This window comes from Pseudorca crassidens, chromosome 3 (assembly GCF_039906515.1).
Source record: "Pseudorca crassidens isolate mPseCra1 chromosome 3, mPseCra1.hap1, whole genome shotgun sequence".
Classification (NCBI taxonomy): Eukaryota; Metazoa; Chordata; class Mammalia; order Artiodactyla; family Delphinidae; genus Pseudorca; species Pseudorca crassidens.
In genome coordinates, this window is record NC_090298.1 from 55,594,754 (window position 1) to 55,619,615 (window position 24,862).

Below are 24,862 nucleotides of genomic sequence, written 5' to 3' on the forward strand. Positions count from 1 at the left end.
CGATGACCCTGCGGTCCCTTCCGGTGTCAATTTAGTGGCGGGAAAAGCGGTCCCTTCTAGGGCAGAGTGTTCCGGTCCTGAGTGGTAGCTCTTGGCGCCGCGGATGGAGACGCAGTCCAAGGAGGAAGCCGCTGCCGAGGCCGCGGACTCCAGAGAGGAAGGCGAGTCGCCGCAGGTCGCCGGCGCCCAGGCGGCGCGTCCCGAGGACCGCATGGCCCTGCTGCTCAGGTTGTTCCCTCTGGCCGGCTGGGCGGGAACCAAGTGGGCGTCGTGGCCAGGAGCTCCCCGCTTTGCTTAGAAATGTCCAGGGTTCGAATTCAGCGTCGGTCGCTTAATGGCTGCGTGACTGCATCATTCACTTAAGCTCTTTAAGCCCCTTTCTTCATCTTGGCAAAGGAGAGAAAAATAACAGCTTCCTAGCAGAGTTGCTGTGGGCACTAAACGAGATATTCTGGAGTCAGCGTTTAGCAAAGGGCCCTTAGAGCCTACTGAGCTGTAATTAACGCCTCCTTTCTTACCCACTCATGCCCTGGGACCCCGATTTTCAAGCCCTTATGTGGGCTGCATCGAAGCCCTGATAACTTCGGAGGGAGGTGGCTCCGCCCTTTTCTGTTGTAGGTATGGCCCTTTTCAATGCAGAAGCTTCATTTGTTATATTTTCTACCAGGAAACAACGTCTCTACGTTGCTAGGGCAAGATTTGATGAGAAAGGACATCAGTCTTTTACACCAGTGGGCAACTGTGGCCCTGGCCTTATCCATCCTACTCTGTTGTTGTGTGAGCCCCTCAAGCTAAGGATAGTTTTCATGTGTTTAAATGGTGTGTGTGTGGGGGAAGTCACAAGAATATTTAATAACAGGTGAAAATTATGTGAAATTAAATTTCAGTCCCCTGAAGTAAAGTTTTATTGGAACACAACCTCAGGACCAACTTTTTTTCTCATGATTATGTAGATGTCTTTGCCCAGGAGCTGCTCTGCAGGTTCAAGCTGATTTGATCTGGTCGGCTTACTATGAAGAGTCTCTGTCAAACAGAGTTGTATTTCCCAAGACTCACCATCCTCTCCTTCAAAGGCTTCTCAAAGATGGAGGCATGCTTTCACCCATTCTCACATGATTCATGAACTTCTTTGTATTCTCTCAAGGTCTCACCCCAGTCTTTGGGCCATATACCCGACCCTCTGACAGTGAGTTGTGGGACCTGTGGACAGGGATAGGCAACAGTGATGGGAGATGGGAACTTAGTTATCGACAGTCTTTTATAATATATACATCAGAGGAAGAAGTTTAGAAGACACCGGCTCGGAGCTCTTGCCTTTAACTATTCCCATTCATATTATCTGTGAGTCTTTGGATCTGGTCATTCCCTATCCAGAGTTCTTGGAGCCATATAGGAAAATGCTACTGCAGTCCATTGTCAATTCTGGATGGCCATAGTAGCCACTGTCCACAGCTAGAGTATCCCATGGCCTTCTTGAATGCATATATGGGCTTCATCAACTCCTGGAAAGAATAGCTTCCCTGTATTACCTTCCCCTATTCCCTTATTTGTTGTGTTTTCCTCTTAGGAAGAAATGCCCAAAAGAGGTCCAGGCTACCAAACACTATTCTCACAAAGATCTATTTCTTTGTGTAGCCCTTCTCTTTAAGCCTCATTTCAGTGTGGCCCATTAAGAATAAATTTAAAAATCAAATTTTAAACTTTTCCTCACAGATGCTGTTTTCCTACTGTATTTCATTTTGAGTATTTTTCTGAGGCCTTAAATTCTTTATACCTGTTTTAAATAAAATAGGCCAAAATGGAAGACCTTAATGCTATTTGTTTATACTCATTTTGTTGCATCAACTTGCCAAAAAGATCAGTTGATTTATAATATAGTAATGAGTAAAACCTCAATAAGTATATAATTTTCTTCTCTTTATCTGTTTTCAGGGTAAGAGCACAGACCAAACAACAACTCTTGGAATATAAATCAATGGTTGATGCAAGTAAGTATTTTCATTTTCAAATAAGGTTTTGTGAGTTTGTTGATGAACAGTACTCCAGGGAAAACACCAATTTTACAAAAATATATTTATTTAGGGAATGGGAGGGCCAGCATAATGCAGTACTATACCCTGTAAGAATGCAAAAAGCAGGCTTGCCCTGGCCCTAAGGAACTAGTTAGGAATTCAAGAAATGTATATAAAACAAGTAAATAACAATACAGGACAATTAAGTTCTGTTGATCAGAGAATTGGGAAATCCCTGTGGGCTTAGGGTATCACAAAACTTGCTACCATCAACAACCTGAACATTAAATTAGCAGATTAGATGATTGTAAAGCAAGTGATCTGAGACCTATACTTTGAGAAACACTGGATTATTGGCATGAGAGCAAAAGAGGCATAAAGGCGTAAGTAAAAATTTTCAATTCTAAACACAGAAAAATTTTAAATTTATCTTTTAAAATTATTAATCCAGAAATCTCAGGGACCAAGAGAGTAGTAAAATGATGGTTTAGTCATCCTGAAGTAATAACCACCTAATAGCCACCTGATTTATTGTAAGCCCTTGGGTCACAAAGATAGATTTTGGTTACTCTTTCTTTCCCTATGAAATAAGCTTAAAGAGTAAAATCAAATAGTACACTAGGTGGAATCAGGAATTGTGGAGGAACTTCCCTGGTGGTCCAGTGGATGAGACTCTACGCTCCCAGCTCAGGGGGCCCAGGTTCAATCCCTGGTCAGGGAACTAGATCCCACATGCATGCCGCAACTAAAAGAACCCACGTGCCACAACGAAGATCTCGTGTGCCGCAACTAAGGCCTGGCACCTCCAAAATAAATAAATAAATAAATCTTTAAAAAAAAAAAAATTGTGGAAAGGCCGAGGGACCTCATAGATGTCTTAATCACTTCCCTGAATCCGTGTTTGAACTTAGGTAATTTTTGAGCTCTGCTCAAGCTCTCTTTAAGGCCATAGATCTGAAGGCATTTCTGGTGTGTTTTCCATCTCCATTCCAGGGTTTCTAAAATCATATTTTGCAAAAAACCAAACCAAACCAAACCCAACCCTAAAAAAATGGGCCCCCCAGCCTCTTTTCTGCTTACTGTAACTAGTAACTATAGGAACTAGGATATGAACCAGGCCTTCTTGCCTCCAAAGCCATATCCCTTTTGTTACATCGATAATGCTTACCTCCTGAAAAAGAATATCTATTACATACATAAAATATATATAAATGTGTGTATATATATATATATATATATATGTAAAACTCAATCACTTTGCTGTATACCTGAAACTGATACAACATTGTAAATCAACTATACTTCAATTTAAAAAATGCTTAACTCAAAGATGGTTAGTAGGTCCCTGCCCTTCCCCTGGAGGAATTAATGGTGTTCTTGTTTCCAAAGCCCATGTTCCTTGTATTAAACCAATTATGTTTACCTTAGAGATGAGAAGTACGACATACCTAATGCTTTTTCTGGCATGAGAGCCCACATAATAAAAAAGTATATTTAGGGCTTCCCTGGTGGCACAGTGGTTGAGAGTCCGCCTGCCGATGCAGGGGACACGGGTTCGTGCCCCGGTACGGGAAGATCCCACATACCGCGGAGCGGCTGGGCCCGTGAGCCATGGCCACTGAGCCTGCGTGCCTGGAGCCTGTGCTCCGCAGCGGGAGAGGCCACAACAGTGAGAGGCCCGTGTACCGCAAAAAAAAAGAAAAGAAAAGAAAAAAAAATGTATATTTGATCTTAGATGTCGAGGTATAAGGGAAAAGCTATTCAAAATTTGGACCACTGAAGAATTATCTCTATGAGTATTCCTGCACTCATAGTTGAATGAATTGATGCTAGGGATGGAGATATGGTGTTGAACAAGGCAGACTTTACCCTCATGGAGCTTAAATTCTATGTAGCAAAACAGGTAAGCAAAGAAACATGTGAGATAATTATGAGGTGAGGTAAATGTGATGAAGGAAATATTGGTGTGATAAGAGGGAGTGTCTACTTTAGACAGAGGAATCAGAGATGGCTTCTTCGAGAAGATGACCTTAAAGCTAAAATCCAAGTGATAAAAGAGTCTGCTTCCTCCTGCAGTTCTTGTTTTCCCTGTATAGATAATTTTATTTTTAAGGGCTTGTGACATCTGAAAACTTGAGTAGATTTAATAGTCCACACTCTAGAATGTCTACAACTAAAGGAGAGGACAGATTTGAAGCAAACCATAAGTAGTTAGGTTGTAGTCTTTGAGAGAAGATATTTGTCTAAAATTGATTAGTGTTTTACCATTAAAAAATATATTACTGAGGGCTTGCCTGATGGTGCAGTGGTTGAGAGTCCGCCTGCCAATGCAGGGGACATGGGTTCGTGCCCTGGTCTGGGTAGATCCCACATGCCGCAGAGCGGCTGGGCCCATGAGCCATGGCCGCTGAGCCTGCGCGTCCGGAGCCTGTGCTCCACAACGGGAGAGGCCACAGCAGTGAGAGACCTGCGTACCACACACACACACTCTCTCTATATATACATACATACATATATATATACATATATATATATATATATATATATATATTACTGAGACTTTATTGCATGAAGAAATTTTTTTTACAATAAGTGCATCTATTTTAAGGGTACAATTTGATGAGTTCTAACAAATGTATACATCTCTGTAACTACCACCACAATCAAGACGTAGAAAATTTCTGTCACACCTGCCCGTGCCACTTCACACTCAGTCCCCACCCTGAACCCAGCAACCATCAATTTGATTTCTATTGCTATAGATTTGTCTTCTAGAGTAGTGCTGTCCAATACAGTAGCCACTAGCTACAGGTGGCCTTTTAAAGTTAAGTTAATTAAAATCAAATAAAATTTAAAATTCTTTGTTGCACTAATCACATATCAAATGCTGAAGCCACAATGTGGCTGGTGGCTACCATATTGGACAGTGCAGATATTAAGCATTTCATTCATCACAGAACAGAACAGTGGTTTGGAGAGCACTGTTCTAGAATTTGATGTAAATGGATTTATATGGTATGTATTTTTTTGTTTCTGACATCTTCCTTTTGTGACTTAATTCGTGTAACAAAATTCACCTTTTTTTTTTTTTTTTTTTTTTTTTTTTTTTGCCGTACATGGGCCTGTCACTGTTGTGGCCTTTCCCGTTGCGGAGCACAGGCTCCGGATGCGCAGGCTCAGCAGCCATGGCTCACAGGCCCAGCCACTCCACGGCATGTGGGATCTTCCCGGACCGGGGCACGAACCCGTGTCCCCTGCATCGGCAGGCGGACTCTCAACCACTGCGCCACCAGGGAAGCCCTCACCATTTTTTTTTTAGTTAATTTATTTATTTTTTGGCTGCGTTGGGTCTTCATTGCTGTGCACGGGTTACTCTAGTTGCAGCGAGCAGGGGCTACTCTTCACTGCACTGTGTGGGCTTCTCATTGCAGTGGCTTCTCTTATTGTGGAGCACGGGCTCAGTAGTTGCAGTGCACAGGCTCTAGGGTGTGGGCTTCAGTAGATGTCGCACGCGGGCTCAGTAGTTGTGGCGCACGGGCTTACTTGCCCCGTGGCATGTGGGATCTTCCCAAACCAGGGATTGAACCCGTGTCTCCTGCATTGGCAGGTGGATTCTTAACCACTGCACCACCAGGGAAGTCCCCTGTCAGTCTTCTTAAATTTTAGCCATTCTACTAAGTATATAGTAGTATCTCATGTGGTTTTAATTTACATTTCCCTAATAACTAATGTTGTTGATTATCTTTTCATGTCTTATTGGCAATTTATACATCTACTTTTATGAAGTAGATGTATAAATCTACTTTTATGAAATATCCATTCAAATCCTTACCCATTTTTTTTTTAACATCTTTATTGGGGTATAATTGCTTTACAATGGTGTGTTAGTTTCTGCTTTACAACAAAGTGAATCAGTTATACATATACATATGTTCCCATATCTCTTCCCTCTTGTGTCTCCCTCCCTCCCACCCTCCCTATCCCACCCCTTCAGGCGGTCACAAAGCACCGGGCCGATGTCCCTGTGCCATGCGGCTGCTTCCCACTAGCTATCTACCTTACGTTTGTTAGTGTGTATATGTCCGTGACTCTCTCTCGCTCTGTCACAGCTCACCCTTCCCCCTCCCCATATCCTCAAGTCCGTTCTCCAGTAAGTCTGTGTCTTTATTCCTGTCTTACCCCTAGATTCTTCATGACGTTTTTTTCTCTTCTTAAATTCCATATATATGTGTTAGCATACGATATTTGTCTTTTTCTTTCTGACTTATTTCACTCTGTATGACAGACTCTAGGTCTATCCACCTCATTACAAATAGCTCAATTTCGTTTCTTTTTATGGCTGAGTAATATTCCACTGTATATATGTGCCACATCTTCTTTATCCATTCATCTGATGATGGGCACTTAGGTTGTTTCCATCTCCAGGCTATTGTGAATAGAGCTGCAATGAACATTTTGGTACATGACTCTTTTTGAATTTTGGTTTTCTCAGGGTATATGCCCAATAGTGGGATTGCTGGGTCATATGGTAGTTCTATTTGTAGTTTTTTAAGGAACCTCCATACTGTTCTCCATAGTGGCTGAACCAATTTACATTCCCACCAGCAGTGCAAGAGTGTTCCCTTTTCTCCACACCCTCTCCAGCATTTATTGTTTCTAGATTTTTTGATGATGGCCATTCTGACTGGTGTGAGATGATATCTCATTGTAGTTTTGATTTGCATTTCTCTAATGATTAATGATGTTGAGCATTCTTTCATGTGTTTGTTGGCAGTCTGTATATCTTCTTTGGAGAAATGTCTATTTAGGTCTTCTGCCCATTTTTGGATTGGGTTGTTTGTTTTTTTGTTATTGAGCTGCATGAGCTGCTTGTAAATTTTGGAGATTAATCCTTTGTCAGTTGCTTCATTTGCAAATATTTTCTCCCATTCTGAGGGTTGTCTTTTCGTCTTGTTTATGGTTTCCTTTGCTGTGCAAAAGCTTTTAAGTTTCATTAGGTCCCATTTGTTTATTTTTGTTTTTATTTCCATTACTCTAGGAGGTACTTACCCATTTTTTAATTGGATTGTTAGTCTCATTGAGTTTGAGTTCTTTAATTATAACTGAATACATGATGTATTCTATTAAACACTAAAGAATAAAATATTGACTCCTTTAAAAACAAGAATACAGTCCTTTTTTAGGTAAATGAATAGATATATGTGTGTGTGTATATACATATGTATACATATATGGCAGAAATTTTCTCCTAGTTTGTTGCTTGCTTTTTTACTTCCTTAACATTGTCTTTTGAGGAGCAGAAGGCATTAATTTTGATGAAGCACTATTTTTCACTCTTTTCTTTTGTACTTTGTGGTTTTTGAGTTCTATCTAAGAAACTGTGACTACCCCAAGGTTGCAAAGTTTTCTCCTGTGTTTTGTTCTAGAAGTCTTAAGGTGTTAAGTTTAACGTACAGGACTGAGGTTCTTTTTTTTTTTTTAACATCTTTATTGGAGTATAATTGCTTTACAGTGGTGTGTTAGTTTCTGCTGTATAACAAAGTGAATCAGCTATATATATACATAAATACCCATATCTCCTCCCTCTTGTGTCTCCCTCCCACCCTCCCTATCCCACCCTTCTAGGTGGACACAAAGCACCGAGCTGATCTCCCTGTGCTCTGTGGCTGCTTCCCACTAGCTATCTGTTGTACATTTGGTAGTGTGTATATGACCATGCCACTCTCTCACTTCGTCCCAGCTTGCCCTTCCCCCTCCCCGTGTCCTCAAGTCCATTCTCTATGTCTGTGTCTTTATTCCTGTCCTGCCCCTCGGTTCTTCAAAACCTTTTTTTTTTTTTTTTTTTTTTTAGATTCCATATATATCTGTTAGCATACAGTATTTGTTTTTCTCTTTCTGACTTACTTCACTCTGTATGACAGACTCTAGGTCCATCCACCCCACTACAAATAACTCAATTTCATTTATTTTTATGGCTGAGTAATATTCCATTGTGTATATGTGCCACATCTTCTTTACCCATTCGTCTGTCGATGGACACTTAGGTTGCTTCCACATCCTGGTTATTGTAAATAGAGCTACAGTGAACATTTTAGTACATGACTCTTTTTTGAATTATGGTTTTCTCAGGGTATATGCCCAGTAGTGTGATTGCTGGGTCCTATGGTAGCTCTGTTTTTAGTTTTTTGAGGAACCTCCATACTGTTTTCCATAGTGGCTGTATCAGTTTACATTCCCACCAACAGTGCAAGAGGATTTCCTTTTCTCCACACCCTCTCCAGCACTTATTGTTTGTAGATTTTCTGATGATGGCCATTCTTAATGGTTTGAGGTGATACCTCATTATAGTTTTGATTTGCATTTCTCTAATGATTAGTGCATTCCTCTAATGAAAGGATGTTGAGAATCCATTCATGTGCTTGTTGGCAATCTGTATATTTTCTTTGGAGAAATGTCTCTTTAGGTCTTCTGCCCATTTTTGGATTGGGTTGTTTGGTTTTTTGATATTGAATTGCATGAGCTGCTTGTATATTTTGGAGATTAATCCTTTGTCAGTTGCTTTGTTTGCAAATATTTTCTCCCATTCTGAGGGTTGTCTTTTCGTCTTGTTTATGATTTCCTTTGCTGTGCAAAAGCTTTTAAGTTTCATTAGGTCCCGTTTGTTTATTTTTGGTTTTATTTCCATTTCTCTAGGAGGTGGGTCAAAAAGGATCTGGCTGTGACTTATGTCACAGTGTTCTGCCTATGTTTTCCTCTAAGAGTTTTATAGTGTCTGGCCTTACATTTAGGTCTTTAATCCATTTTGAGTTTATTTTTGTATATGGTGTTAGGGAGTGGTCTAATTTCACTTTTACATGTAGCTGTCCAGTTTTCCCAGCACCACTTATTGAAGAGGCTGTCTTTTCTCCATTGTATATTCTTGCCTCCTTTATCAAAAATAAGGTGACCGTATGTGTGTGGATTTATCTCTGGGCTTTCTATCCTGTTCCATTGATCTATATTTCTGTTTTTGTGCCAGTACCATACTGTCTTGATTACTGTAGCTTTGTCATTTAGTCTGAAGTCAGGGAGCCTGATTCCTCCAGCTCCATTTTTCTTTCTCAAGATTGCTTTGGCTATTCGGGGTCTTTTATATTTCCATACAAATGGTGAATTTTTTTGTTCTAGTTCTGTGAAAAATACCATTGGTAGTTTGATAGAGATTGCATTGAATTTATAGATTGCTTTGGGTAGTAGAGTCATTTTCACAATGTTGATTCTTCCTATCCAAGAACATGGTATATCTCTCCATCTGTTTGTATCATCTTTAATTTCTTTCATCAGTGTCTTACAGTTTTCTGCTTACAGGTCTTTTGTCTCCTTAGGTAGGTTTATTCCTAAGTATTTTACTCTTTTTGTTGCAATGGTAAATGGGAGTGTTTGCTTAATTTCTCTTTCAGATTTTTCATCATTAGTGTGTAGGAATGCAAGAGATTTCTGTGCATTAATTTTGTATCCTGCTACTTTTGGAGTAACTTTTGTGTATGGTGTGCGCTAAGTAAGGATAAAGGTTCATTTGTTTTCCATATAGAAATCCAGTTTTTCTAGCACTGTTGAAAAGACTTTTCTTTATCCATTGTATATGTGTAGGTCTATTTCTGGACTTTTTCTTCTGTTTCTTTGAGGTATTTGTCTATCCTTACAGTGGTACCATGCTGTTTGGATGACTGTAGCTTTATAGTAAGTCTTGATTATCAGCTCTTGTAAGTCCTTCAACATTCTTTGTCAAAATTGCTTTGATTATTCTTGGTCCTTTGTTTTTCTATATGCATTTAAAATCAGTTTGTCAATTTCTACAGATTTGACTGGGATTTGAGTGGGATCTATAGATCAGTATGGGTGAAATTGTTATATTAGCAATAATGATTCTCCCAATACATATAGATAGTTTATCTTTCCATTTCAGTATTTTGTAATGGGGTCTTCCCTGATGGTGCAGTGGTTAAGAATGCGCCTGCCAGTGCAGGGGACACGGGTTCAAGCCCTGATCTGGGAAGATCCCACAGGCCACGGAGCAACTAAGCCCATGCACCACAACTACTGAGCCTGTGCTCTAGAGCCCGCGAGCCACAACTACTAAAGCCTGTGTGCCTAAAGCCCATGATCCACAGCAAGAGAAGCCACCGCAGTGAGAAGCCCGCACACCACAACGAAGAATAGCCCCTGCTTGCCGCAGCTAGAGAAAGCCCACACGCAGCAATGAAGACCCAACACAGTCAAAAACAAATAAATTAATTAATTAAATTAAATTAAATAAACTTATCGTATTTGGTAGTGTTCAGTGTAGAGGTCATACATGTATTTTGTTAAATTTATCCTTAAGTATTTTGTGTGTTTGCGTGCAATTTTACATGTATTTTTAAAGTTTAATTTCCTATTGTTTGTTGCTAATATATAGACATACAGTTTTTTTTTTTACATTGATCTTGTTTTTTGTTTTTTGTTTTTGCGGTATGCGGGCGTCTCCCATTGTGGCCTCTCCCGTTGCGGAGCACAGGCTCCAGATGCGCAGGCTCAGCGGCCATGGCTCACGGGCCTAGCCGCTCCGTGGCATGTGGGATCTTCCTGGACCGGGGCACGAACCCGTGTCCCCTGCATCGGCAGGCGGACTCTCAACCACTGTGCCACCAGGGAAGCCCTGTGATCTTGTTCATTTTTTACTCTTTTTCTATCATTCCATAACTGCTGTCCGACGTGGTAGACATTAGCTGCATGTGACTGTTGAACACTTGAAATGTGGTTAGTCCTCATTGAGAAGGACTGTAAATGTAAAATATGCACAGAAGGAAAGAATGTGAAATATTTCAGTAGTAATTAGAAATTGATTACGTGTTGAAATGATAATATTTTGGATCTGTTGGGTTTAATAAGCTATATTAAAATTAATTTCATTTGTTTCTTTTGTAGTGTGGAAATGAAATTAAAAATTACATATTTGGTTTGCATTTGTGGCTTACATTATATTTCTTTTGGAGAATGCTTTAATAAAATACTACTAACGTCAAAAATTTATTTATTTGTAGATGAAGAAAAAACTCCAGAACAAATCATGCAGGAAAAGCAAATTGAAGCGTAGGTTATATTTAAAAATTTTAGTTGTGGTTTTTACAGATTTAATAATATTATCCACCTTATAATATTGTCTTTCTTTTTCCTTTCCTTTTTTTTTCCAAGTAATTTGTCATGCACGTATTGAGAAGTTGTTGATGTGGGATGTAGACTTACATGCACATGAGTGATCATATTAACACTTTTGGCATCCTCCACACCTTAACAAGATACTTAGCGAAGTATCATAGCAGGAATCAGTTTACCAAATCTGTAAATGCATAGATGTTGGGAGCCTGTAGAATACTTTTATTTAGAGAACAGGCATTTTACTTTCTTCAAAGATTTACTTTATACCTTTCTTCAAGTAGTTACTTTTTCTGATATTGCTGAAATTCTTTTGTTCATGCTTCTTTGGCAGTAAAATTGAAGAACTGGAAAAAGAAATTGAAGAGGCAAAAATTGCTTTTGAAATGAAAAAACTTGCATTAGACAGGTAATTATTACCTTTTTTTTTTTTTTTTTTGCGGTATGCGGGCATCTCACTGCTGTGGCCTCTCCTGTTGTGGAGCACAGGCTCCATACGTGCAGGCTCAGCGGCCATGGCTTATGGGCCCAGCCGCTCCACAGCATGTGGGATCTTCCTGGACCGGGGCACGAACCCGCGTGCCCTGCATCAGCAGGCGGACTCTCAACCACTGCGCCACCAGGGAAGCCCAATTATTACCTTTTAAGTATGCAAAATGGGTATGACTCAAGGTGCAGGGGATATTTTAACTAGTCTGAAGTAATCAGTCAAAATGATGTTTAGATAATGGTCCCACAAATCTTGAGCCCTGAGAGAAAAGTTACGTCATTCATTAATGTCTTCATTTGAAGAAGTTATATAAGATAGGGTAATAAGGAAATGTCAGTCAAGACAATTAAAGTGTGAGGTTAAATCTCATTCTGTGTTTGAAATGATTATATGGATTCATTTACTCCAGTAACTTTTTTTTTTAATATTTGTTTATTTATTTTACTTTTTGGCTGCATCGGGTCTTAGTTGGGGGACGCTTGATCTTCATGCGGTGCCTGGGCTTCTGTCTAGTTTTGGCGTTCAGGCTCAACAGTTATGGCATGCAGGCTCTCTAGTTGTGGCTCGTGTGCTCAGTAGTTGTGGCTCAAGGGCTTAGTTGTCCCGCGGCATATGGGATCTTAGTTCCCCAACCAGGGATCGAACCTGTGTCCTCTGCATTGGAAGGTGGATTCTTAACCACTGGACCACCAGGGAAGTCCCCTATTCCAGTAACTCTTAATTGAGTAAAAGAATTGTCAGTGAGTTTAAATATATTTTTAATTTTAGGCTTTGCATATATATTTTAAAATTCATTCAACAAATATTTGAGTGCTTCCTGTGTCGTAAGCTTTGTGCTGGAGCTGGCATACAGTTGTTAGTAAGACAAACAGTGGTCTCTATTATAGACTTATGATCTGAATTAATAACCTCAATTAAGTGAATGACTCTTAACAGTTTTTTCCTTGTATTTCTGGCCGTCCCAGATGAATTTATTTACATTTAATTGAAAAGTAGTTAAATCCCTTTTAATTGCTTCTAGCAGTGAACTTTTTTCCCTCATTTCATATGCTGGCTCATTATATAGATCATACTTTTTAACTAAGGTGGCTTCAGAGCTATTAAGATATCCCCCTTTAATGAAATGACTAATATTGCTGAGCTGATTGCCTTTTTTTTTTTTAATTTATTTTTGGCTGCTTTGGGTCTTCATTGCTGTGCACAGGCTTTCTCTAGCTGCGGCGAGCAGGGGCTACTTTTCTTTGCAGTGCATGGGTTTCTCATTGCAGTGGCTTCTCTTGTTGTGGAGCACAGGCTCTAGGTGTGTGGGCTTCAGTAGTTGTGGCACACAGTCTCAGTGGTTGTGGCTCTCGGACTCTAGAGTGCAGGGTCAGTAGTTGTGGTGCGTGGGCTTAGTTGCTCCATGGCATGTGGGGTCTTCCCGGACCAGGGCTCGAACCCGTGTCCCCTGCATTGGCAGGTGGATTCTTAACCACTGCGTCACCAGGGAAGCCCCTGATTGCCTTTTTATTATTATTTATTAGCTATTTGAATTTAAAAATAAATTACAGTGCTTGCTTTTACATAGACACATTTTAAAGTTCACAGTCAAGTATGGTTTTGTATTCCCTAACTCTACACATTTTGGGCCCCTGTTGATCCCTGTAGTACCTTTTTTTTTCTTCCAGTTTTATTGAGACATAATTGATATACAGCACTGTATAAGTTTAAGGTGTGCAGCATAATGTTTTGACTTACATGCCTCCTGAAATGATTATCACATTCGGTTTAATGAACATCATCTCATATAGATACAAAATTAAAGAAATAGCAAAAAAAATTATTTTCTTGTGGTGAGAACTCTTAGGATTTATTCTCTTAACAGCTTGCACATATAACTTACAGCAGTGTTAAACATGTTTATTGTGTTGTACATTACATTTTGTAGTGCCTTAATGCTTCCTCGCAGCCCCGCACCAAGGTGGACGGCTTGGAGAGCAAGTTCAGGCTGGGTGTCAGGTCTGCTCAGCCCCCCTCTCTGGCCATATGCACAACTGCATGCAACAGCCGCATCCATATTGGTGTTCCTTCATATTTCTATAACTTACTTATCAAAGTATTTCCCATATGAAACTGTTTAAAAACCTACTTTTGTTTTATGTTATATTTAAAGAGAAATCAATCTTTACTTTGTCGTATTTTTAAATTTTCTTTTTCAGTGTACCCTAAATGTTAACCATGTTTTATAATGGAAGCTTTTTTCCTCTATAGGATGCAGCTTTCAAGTGCACTTAAAAAACACATGGAGAAAATTAACACCAAGACTAGGTATGTTTTTTTGTTTGTTTGTTTTATTTTATTTTTTCTGGATTTGGCAAGGATGGGAATAAGGGAGGTCCGCATAATGACTAGTTCTGTGAATTTTTTTTTTTTTTTAATTACCTGTCACTGCCGACCACCTTTATCTGGGGAATAGGAAACATGACAAAAAAAAAAAAAAAAAGAAACATGACAGAATTTCTGTGGGCCCTTCTCATCACTACAACTTTTATAGTCCTGTTGACATTTTGTTTCATATGGATCGGGACCCTAAGAAGCAATGGAGGTTTTACCTATGCAATATGGGATTTTTTTTTTTTTAATATTTATTTATTTGGCTGCACCAGGTCTTAGTTGCGGCATGCGGGATTTAGTTCCCTGACCAGGGATCAAACCCAGGCCCCCTGCATTGGGAATGTGGAGTCTTAACCACTGGACCACTCGGGAAGTCCCCAATCTGAGAATTTTGAAGGAAGATTGTTTTTGTTTTTAATAAATTTATTTATTTTTGGCTGCGTTGGGTCTTTGTTGCTGTGCACGGGCTTTCTGTAGTTGTGGTGAGCGGGGGCTACTCTTTGTTGCGGTATGCGGGCTTCTCATTGCAGTGGCTTCTCGTTGCGGAGCACGTGCTCTAGGCGCATGGGCTTCAGTAGTTGTGACACGCAGTCTCTAGAGCGCAAGCTCAGTAGTTGTGGCGCACGGGCTTAGTTGCTCCACGACATGTGGGATCTTCCTGGACCAGGGCTCGAAACCGTGTTCCTTGCATTGGCAGGCGGATTCTCAACCACTGTGCCATCAGGGAAGCCCCGGAAGGAAGGTTTTGAAAGTTAACTTTCATTTGGGATTTACTGTAAAGCAGGAGCAATGCTATCTCATTTAAGCCAACAACAACTCAATGAGATAGGAAATATACTCCTCATTTTTGTATTGGCAGAAATGATCTTGTGTAGGTTCAATAATTGGCCGGGCAATCAAGGTCATCTCTAATCTGATCCTAAGTGCCTGGCCACCGGGGCCTTACCTGTGATTTTATCTCCCAAAGCTCTAATCTTGTGATAAAATACCACCACCACCACCCCCCCACCGTTGGCACAGGAAAAGTACCGAGATGGATCTGGCACTTTCTCTATCTGGACGTCTTAGCCCTGACTGATACCCATTCCTCCCATATTCCATTTAACTCCAGGACTACATAAATCCTAAAATCTGAATTTGAACTCTCTAAATATTGCTCCCCCACGAAAGGAGAGCTTAAAACATTCTTGTAAAGGAGTGCAGGATAGCTTCATCGCATTGACACCAAAGACAGCACAAAGGCCAGGTAGGCTGAGGCAGCGCCTTTAGCCTGTCTTAAAGTTTACAACCACGTATAGCTGTAACTAGCAGAAAATGAGTTCAGCTCTCAGGTCTGTGCAAATAGTCCCCTTTTTCAGCCTCCCAGGTAAACTTCTACAGTGTTTCTCATGCCTGGCTGATTATCAGGATAATTAGTATTTTCACAATGGTCACATTGCTGGTCCCATCCCAAACCTGCTGACTCAGAATCTCTGAAGATGGGGAGCTGGCAATCCACATTTAATGAGCCTCCCAAGGGGATGTGGCACTCTGAAATATGAGAACCACTATTCTCATCCAGTCTTATTTCCACCCTTTTACTCCAGCCGTACTAAACTGCTTGATCTAGGTAATCTTCATAATTACACTTGAGCATTGAACAACCTGGGTTTCAACTGCCCAAGTCCACTTATATGCAGGTTGTTTGGGGTTTTTTTCAATAAATATGGCACCTGTATTTTCATTTTACAGATCTTTAAGTTAACTAAGTATGGGGGAAGATTTGTGTTTAGTTAGAGGTCACAGTATGTGGAATCAGAAGAACTAGGGTTTGATCCAAACTGTTTCAGCTTTCTTCCCTTGGGTGAGTCATTTAATTCCTTTGTTTTTGAGGCAGAGATAGCAGTGCTCTTGACTGTGTGGGATGGTTGGTGTCCCTAACCACTCACCCCACCTGCATTGTTCAAGGTTCAACTATACTTTACATCTTTTAAGACTCAAGGATTTCCCTTGTTCCACCCTTTGCACAACTCTTAGAAGGGTTCATATCCATTACTGGTTGTAATGAAACCATATGATGGTTGTGGATTTATTTTTTCCCCCATAAGATTCTTTCCTCTTTGAAAACATGTACTATGTTTTACTCTGTTTTATATTCCTGGTGCCTGGCACAGTCTTGTCATGTAGTAGTCACTCAGAAGTACTTGTTGGAGGGGCTTCCCTGGTGGCGCAGTGGTTGAGAATCCGCCTGCCAATGCAGGGGACACGGGTTCGAGCCCTGGTCCAGGCTCCACATGCCATAGAGCAACTAAGCCCATACACCACAACTACTGAGCCCGCACACCTAGAGCCCTTGCTCCCCGCAACTAGAGAAAAAGCCCGTGCGCAGCAACAAAGACCCAGCACAACCAAAAATAAATAAATTAACTAATTAAAAAAAAAAAAGAAATACTTGTTGGAGAAATGGGGATAAAAGCACTTTATTCACTGAAACTATTCTGTATGATATGATAATGGTAGATACATGTCATTATACATTTGTCAACTCATAACATGTACAACACCAAGAGTGAACCCTAACCCTAATGTAAACCATGGCCTCTGGGTGAAAATGATGCGTCAGTGTAGGTTCATCATTTGTAACAAATGGATCGCTCTGCTGCGGGGGAGGCTGTGCGAGCGTGGGGGCAGCGTGTACATGGGCTTCCCTTCCACTCGGTTCTGCTTTGAACCTAAAACTTGTCTAAAAACTAAAGTCTGTTTCCAAAAAAAAAGCTATGTATTAGCAAGCTGTTAGGGTTTTTTCCCCCTAAATATGAGATTTTTAGAAATGTTCCTGGGGAATTCCCTGGCGGTCCAGTGGTTAAGACTCTGAGCTTCCACTGCAGGGGGCACCGGTTTGATCCCTGGTCGGGGAACTAAGATCCCGCATGCCGTGCAGTGCAGCCAAGAGAAAAAACAAAAGAAATGTTATTTGATATTCTTTGTTGTCTGTGAGCAAAAATTTTTCTAGGGAAATGCATCTCTAATTCTAAACAGAAATTTAGTTTACGTCAAATTTTTCCAGACTTATTTTGTTAAACAATGACTTTCTATTGACGTGTACAGTGAATATAATGAAAGTAAATATGTACTAACTGATTTCTTAATTGAGTTTTTTTAACTGTTAATCATATTTTTTATTCCTTTTCAGTGTGCTCATGGATAACATGAAACAAATACTAAGTCTAAATAAATCAGTAATGAAATCACAGCAGGTAACTCTGAATTTAAAGCTGCTCATGCATTCTCATGCTTTCAGTAACATTCTTGCTGGTAACTGTATGTGACTAAATAGGATTGCCCAAAGAGACTGATGTGGTTGGAATTCACTGTCCTTAAATTTTCTCTCTTTTCCATAATTCCATTATTTCTGACTAATTATCTACTTATCATTTAAGCTACTTTTCCTTTCCCTTTTGTTGTGTGGAAACAGAGGAATTGAAAACTGGAGCTCTAGAAAATATGAATAGATAAATTCAGTGATTTAAATATTATAGGTGTGTTCTTAGGTTATGTGCCTTAATCTTTTTATTTCTAATAACAGGAAACCCGGGACTTGGAAGACAAATTGCTTGATGTTAGAAAGAAGAGATTGCGTATGTAGAACACTTTTTTTTTTTTTTTTTGGAGAACACATTTTCACTTAATATGAAGATTGATAAGGCCAGATCTCTCAATCACTGAAAAATTTTTTAATTTCCTTAAAATTTTGGACATAGCAATTTAAAAAGTAGTATATAAAATAGATTTTGATTGATTTGTTGTTTTAGAACTTTAAGTCACAAAAATTAAGATATTCTCAGTGGGGGAAGGAATATCAAATAATACAAAAAAGTATAATGTGAAAGCCGTACCTCCATCCTGTGTGACCACAGTTAGGAGTACATCATTCCAGGCCTTTTTCCACACCCATATAAATGTATTTAAATAAACATAATTTTTTTCAAATTTATTTATTTTATTTTATTTTTGGCTGCGTTGAGTCTTTGTTGCTGCGCATGGGCTTTCTCTAGTTGCGGGGCGCCGGCTTCTCATTGCGGTGGCTTCTCTTGTTGTGAAGCACGGGCTCTAGGCGCACAGGCTTCAGTGGTTGCAGCATGTGGGCTCAGTAGTTGTGGCTCTTGGGCTCTAGAGCGCAGCCTCAATAGTTGTGGCGCACGGGCTTAGCTGCTCTGCGGCATGTGGGATCTTCCCAGAACAGGACTCGAACCCGTGTCCCCTGCATTGGCAGGCAGATTCTTAACCACTGTGCCACCAAGTAAGCCCCCTAAACATAATTTTTAAATGATCACTTGATGCATATGGTTCTACAGCTTTTTAACTTAATGAACATGAGATGGCTTTTTGCACTGAAATGTTTTATTGAAATGTATTTCAGAAGTAACACATATTCTCTATAAAGAATTTAGAAACAGAAAAACATACATAGGAAGTTAAATTTTTAATTTTATCAAGAGATAATCGATCCTCAATGCTTCTTATTTATAAAATAAAATTGGCATAATTTTATTCTGTGTTGTAAACTGCTTTTTTCATTTAACAGTATAGGCATGATTTATTATTTTAAAATATTATGTAGATTTGCCTTTTTGTAAGTAATCTCAGGATTAGAAGTAGTCCTGGTCATCTGTTCTAATCACCCTTTGGCTTTTTTTCCATTGCATTCCTGTCAAGGAACCGAGCTCCTGAGATACACCCATTTATGTTTTCAAATACTATCTGTCCCCAACTTATGATGTTTCGACTTAATAATTTTTTGACTTTATGGTGATATGCATTTAGTAGAAACTGAATTCAGATTTTGAATTTTGCTCTTTTCCTGGGCTAGTAACATACTCCATTGTGATGCTGGGCAGCAACATCGAGCCCCAGCTCCTATCAGCCACGTGATCATAAGGGTAAACAACCAATACACTTACAACTTACACTTATTATGTTTTTCACCTTCAGTGCAGTATTCAATAAATTACATGAGATATTTAACACATTGTTATAAAACAGGCTTTGTGTTAGATGATTTTGCCCATTTGCAGGCTAATGTAAGTGTTCTGAGCATGTTTAAGGTAGGCTAAGTTAAGCTGTGATGTTTGGTAGATTAGGTGTACTAAATGCCTTTTCGACTTAGGATATTTTCAACTTAAGATGGGTTTACCAGGAAGATTTCTAATTTAGTTCTCAGAACATTTCAGGAACAACAAAAAAAAATGGTTGATGGTATTTATCCCTGGAGAAGGGAATCTTATCTTTCCTTGAAAATTCATCTTGTTGATATTGTAATTTTTGTAAATAAAGGGGGGGAAAGTATTTCCTTATATATATCTCCTGCTATGTTTTTGGCAACCCAGAGTAAGTCCTCTTTGACATGATGCCACAGCAAACATTTGTAGACAGTATCATTGTCATACATACATACCTTGAACATCTCACAGAGGACATTACTAAGTATGAAATTAAAATATTGGTGTTTTGCACCAGAGAAATCATTTTCAGATCAAAATGGAACTGCAGCCTAAAATGCTGCTTATTAAAAATTTTCTCTTGACTGAAATAATCAGTAACTGTTCTGCTTCATAAGTTTTCAAGATTCTTGTTTATAGGAGTTATCATATATAGTATATGGTTTTATTTTTAACCCAATAGAGTTAAAACAAGCTTCAGAAAGGAAGCTTTTCGAAATACAGACTGAAAAGAACAAACAGAAAGATGATTTGGGTAGTATGGAAAATTCGGGGAAGATAAAGACCATACAACAAAACCTGGAGATGGAGATACAGATTACTACAGTTATTCAACATGTGTTCCAGGTAATATTTTTATAAAATAGGAAGCGGGGTAAAGAACTTTTCAAAAGTGAATGGTTCTATTACTTTCAGGCTTATTTTCATTTAATTTTCTTTTCTTTTTTTTTTTTATTTAGTTTTTGGTCTTACTAAATAATTCAGTACTGAATATCAAGCTGTTTACATATATCTTGAATTTATGTCTGTTTAGCATTTAAGGCTTTGGTTTTTTATTATAGTTAGACCTTAGGCATTTATAAATGGAAATGATGTCAGCAGCTCTGTGGAGGCAGAATGGTATAACGACGGAGAACATTAGACTTCAAGTTGGGAAGTGGGGAAAACATGGATGCAGGTGATGGGAATCTAGAGTTAAGATCCTACCAGCTACTTAATAGTTGCTGAGGGACTTCCCTGGTTGCACAGTGGTTAAGAATTCGCCTGCCAATGCAGGGGACACGGTTCGATCCCCAGTCTGGGAAGATCCCACATGCCATGGAGCAAATAATCCCTTGTGCTACAACTACTGAGCCTGCATGCCACAAGTACTGAAGCCCACGTGCCTAGAGCCCATGCTCTGCAAAAAGAGAAGCCACCGCAATGAGAAGCCCACGCACCGCAACAAAGAGTGGCCCCCGCTCACTGCAACTAGAAAAAGCCTGCACACAAATAAATAAATTAAAATAAATAAGTTTTTTAAAAAAGTTGCTGACCTTGAGGAAATTATATAACTTTTCTAAGCATTAGTTTCCTTGTGTAGGAAGAGTGGTTATTAGAACTAAAGGTGATAATTCATGTTAATCTGTTTAGCATAGTGTCTGCTCGAAGCAAATTCTCAATGAATATTGGTAGTTATTGTCATGTCAGGGTTTTTTTTATTTTTTAAGTTTATTTATTTATTTTTTGGCTGTGTTGGGTCTTCTTTGCTGCACACAGGCTTTCTCTAGTTCTGGCGAGCAGGGGCTACTCTTTGTTGTGGTGCTTGGGCTTCTCATTGCAATGTCTTCTCTTGTTGCAGAGCACGGGCTCTAGGCGCAGGGGCTTCAGTAGTTGTGGCACACAGGCTCAGTAGTTGGTGTGCAGGGGCTTAGTTCCTCCACGGCATATGGGATCTTCCCGGACCAGGGATCGAACCCTTGTCCCCTGCATTGGCAGACAGATTCTTAACCACTGCACCACCAGGGAAGTCCCCATTATGTCAGTTTTTAAATTTTATGTGTTCATTTAGCCTGGAGGTTTTTCTTTACTTTTTTTTTTTTTTTTTTAATATTTATTTATTTGGCTGTACTGGGATCTTCATTGCTGCGTGCAGGATCTTTAGTTGTGGCATGCGAACTCTCAGTTGCGGCATGTGGGATCTAGTTCCCTGACCAGGGATCAATCCCGGGCCCCCGGTATTGGGAGCATGGAGTCTTAGCCACTGGACCACCAGGGAAGTCCCTCTTTACTTTATTTAATTTATTATTTTTGGCTACATTGGGTCTTCGTTGCTGTGCGCGGGCTTTTCTCTAGTTGTGGTGCGCGGGGGCTGCTCTTCATTGTGGTGCGCAGGCTTCTCATTGCAGGGGTTTCTCTTGTTGCGGAGCATGGGCTCTAGGCGCGCAGGCTCAGTAGTTGCAGCACACGGGCTCAGTGGCTGTGGCTTGCAGGCTCAGTAGTTGTGGCTCGCGGGCTCTAGAGCGCAGGCTCAGTAGTTAAGGTGCACAGGCTTAGTTGCTCCATGGCATGTGGGATCTTCCCGGACCAGGGCTCAAACCCGTGTCCCCTGCATTGGCAGGTGGATTCTTAACCACTGCGCCACCAGGGAAGTTCTGAGGATTTTTTAAAAATCTTGATAAATTTTTAAGAGTACTTAGAACATTAATTTAAAAATTTTTTTTCTTAATTACAGAACCTCATTTTGGGGAGTAAAGCCAACTGGGCAGAGGATTCTGCCCTTAAGGAAACTGTTCTGCAGCTTGAGAAGAATCTCACCATGATCCAATAAGAATTCTGTTTTGACGTATTTTTGTTTCTGTCTTTAATGTCATTTAAATTGCAAATTTCAAGTGAAATGCTTTTCAGTGTTTTTGGAACTGTTCTAATACTGCAATTTTTTTTTAGCTTAACAGTGGTACATGGAATTTACTGCTTTAAATATGATAAAGTGACTGGCGTAATCTAAAAGAATCTGAAAATGTTAGCCTTGGAAGTGTCCCAGAAGATATCTAGTCCAGCTTTCCACTGAATGTGGACTTTTTTTTTTACAACATTCCTGTAAGTCCCAACTCTCATTTGGAATACTTCTCTGTATTTGTTTGTCAACCAAAATATTGGAAATTTAGAAAAGCATGTCCACATCTTTATTTTTTTCAACTGTCAATTGTATTTTATTCAAATAAATCTCATTTTAGTTCTGTCTCACTAGAGATTTTCTTTTGCCTTTTTTAAAAAAATTTGCGATATAATTGATATATAACATTGTGTAAGTTTAAGATGTACATGTTGATTTGACCACCATGGCATTAGCTAACACCTCCATCATGTTACATAATTATCATTTCTTTATCATGGTGAGAATATTTAAGATTACCCTCTTAGTAACTTTGAAGTATGTAATATAGTATTGTTAACTAGAATCACAGTGCTGTACATTAGATCTCCAAAATTTATTCATCTTCTAACTGCAAGTTTGTACCCTTTGACCACCATTTCCCCAGTTCTCTCACTCCCCCTTATGCATTTTTAAACAGACACCCAAATAAAGCACCTCAATCATGAAAAAGAAAGAAAAAGAAAAACATATTCACAATGTTAACAGTTGTGGTTATTATAGAAAACTTGTGACTTTTTTCTTTTGTATTTTTATGTTTATTGTGCATTACTTTTATAAGTTAAAAAATAAAAAGAATAAATATTATTCTATCTTATTAAAAAATAGAACTTGCCACCTTTTATAGAATCCAATTCCAGTTTTGGAAAACTAATTTGAGCTCTTTATTAATTTGGAGCTGTTGATAATTTTTATAGACAATGTAGTGTTTTCAACATTCTTTTAAGATGGACTTTAAGGGATCCCTGCTCAGGGAACTAGATCCCACATGCATGCCTCAACTAACAGTTTGCATGCTGCAACTAAGGAGCCGGCAAGCCAGAACTAAGGAGCCGGTGCGCTGCAACTAAGGAGCCCACCTGCCTCAACTAAGACCTGGCACAACCAAATAAATAAATAAATATTTTTTAAAAATTGCTCTAGTTGAAAAAGACATAATGACGTTTAAAAAGGAAAAGAAGGAATTTAAACTGGAAAAGATGCACTGCAGTGGTAATAGCATTTGAAATCTGTTCTTTAGATCAGTAACAAAAATAAAGAGATTTGAATTCTAGAAACTTTTCTTTGGAATATTTATAGTTTTGCTTCATTTGTTTTGATAAATCATAATTTATGTGTAGTTTTTTAAATTTTACCTTTTTTTTCTTTTTTTTTTGTGGTACGCGGGCCTCTCACCGTTGTGGCCTGTCCTGTTGCGGAGCACAGGCTCCAGACGCGCAGGCTCAGCGGCCATGGCTCACGGGCCTAGCCGCTCCGCGGCATGTGGGATCTTCCAGGACCGGGGCACGAACCTGTGTCCCCTGCATCGGCAGGTGGACTCTAAACCACTGCACCACCAGGGAAGCCCTAGTTTTTTAAATCTTATGTGTAGTTACTCTTTTTGCCACAGTGTATTCTTGGAAATGGTCCACATGAATTATAAAAGAAGTTATATTTTTCTCATAGAAAAACATTCTGGAAAATACCTTCCTGATCCAAAGATACAGCATTAAATAAATCATAGATGCACGCTTTATTAGTGAATCCCAACTCAAAGGGTTACCACCATCCTCAGAAAAACTTTCTGCATTTTCCTAAGATTTTGTTGTCCTGTTGTGTGCTTCTTCTTACAGCCCAGCTCTGAGGGAGAAATTGTATTAGTTAGCTTTCTTGGAAATCATGCTGAAAAACCTCAAATCTCAGTGGCTTATAAGAAACATATTCTCTGTTGGATCCATGGTTTGGCTGATCATTCTAGGACCCAGGCTGAGCGTGCAGCCACTATCTGAAACACATGCTCATGGCTTATAAGGCCAAGTCAAATTATACAAGCACATTTCGTTTCTGTTTGGAACAGGTATACATTATTTCCACCCAGGTTCCACTCAAGCTCAACATCACTGGGGCACGAAAGTATACTCTCACAGCAGGGAAGTGCTGGGGAAACCAAATGGATATTTGCTGAAAAGAATATAGTGTACCACAGCCTGCTACCTTGGTCTTAAATATTAACTTCCCTTTTGCATGTAAAAGATGCACCTCTCCCCAAAGAAGGTAAGCTAACAATGTCATCTAGTCATACCAGTTCAAAGAGTCTTCACATTTTTTCAGATGTAGCTCTTCCTGATCTGGAGACCTATGAACTGAAAAGACAAGCTATACTGCTTCATACAGCCAGCAAACAATAGTGGAGGAGGACTGTAGCAATTCTGAAATATTGCTTGGCAAGTGATAGGAGGTGCCCTTTCGTAGGGGACAGGGAACACCTTTGGATTTGGCTCTCTGGAAGCAGTTCTTTATCTGTGGTTCATTCTACCCTTTGGGAGGTTCTCCCTATCCATTACTAACTTTGGCCATATCTGAAGAGGGCATTAGAGATTATGCCCATCTGAACAGCTTTCTTAGTTGGGGACCCAAATATCTTTTTACATCTCAAACAGTCACAGTCTTTTAAAATCCAGGCTAGTGGTGCTTTTGTTAATACATTTTTCTTAAAAATGGTGGTGGTGGTGATGGTTGTTTGGTTGGTTGTTTCGTCATATCAAACTATGATTTACCAGCTGACTGGTTTTATAAATAAAGTTTTATTGGAACAAAGCCACACCCATAGGTTTACATATTATCTATGGCTGCTTTCCCTCTACAATAGCATACGCTGGTCTCCTGCTTATGATGGTTCAGCTTAGGATATTTCAACTCTTGATGGTGCGAAAGCTATGTG

General features: G+C 39.5%; 1 protein-coding gene and 1 pseudogene across 1 annotated transcript; both read left to right on the forward strand.

Annotated features, from left to right (window-relative positions):
- Positions 1–3: 3 nt before the first annotated feature.
- On the forward strand, positions 4–22,253 carry CENPH (centromere protein H). The gene is made up of 9 exons (XM_067730883.1): positions 4–228; positions 1,933–1,988; positions 11,075–11,123; positions 11,521–11,595; positions 13,927–13,983; positions 17,222–17,285; positions 17,615–17,666; positions 19,711–19,874; positions 21,742–22,253. The coding sequence occupies exons 1-9, from the start codon at positions 104–106 to the stop codon at positions 21,835–21,837; spliced, it is 738 nt and encodes a 245-aa protein (XP_067586984.1). The 5' UTR covers positions 4–103; the 3' UTR covers positions 21,838–22,253.
- LOC137220558 (mesoderm-specific transcript homolog protein pseudogene) lies at positions 621–1,900 on the forward strand (annotated as a pseudogene).
- Positions 22,254–24,862: the final 2,609 nt, after the last annotated feature.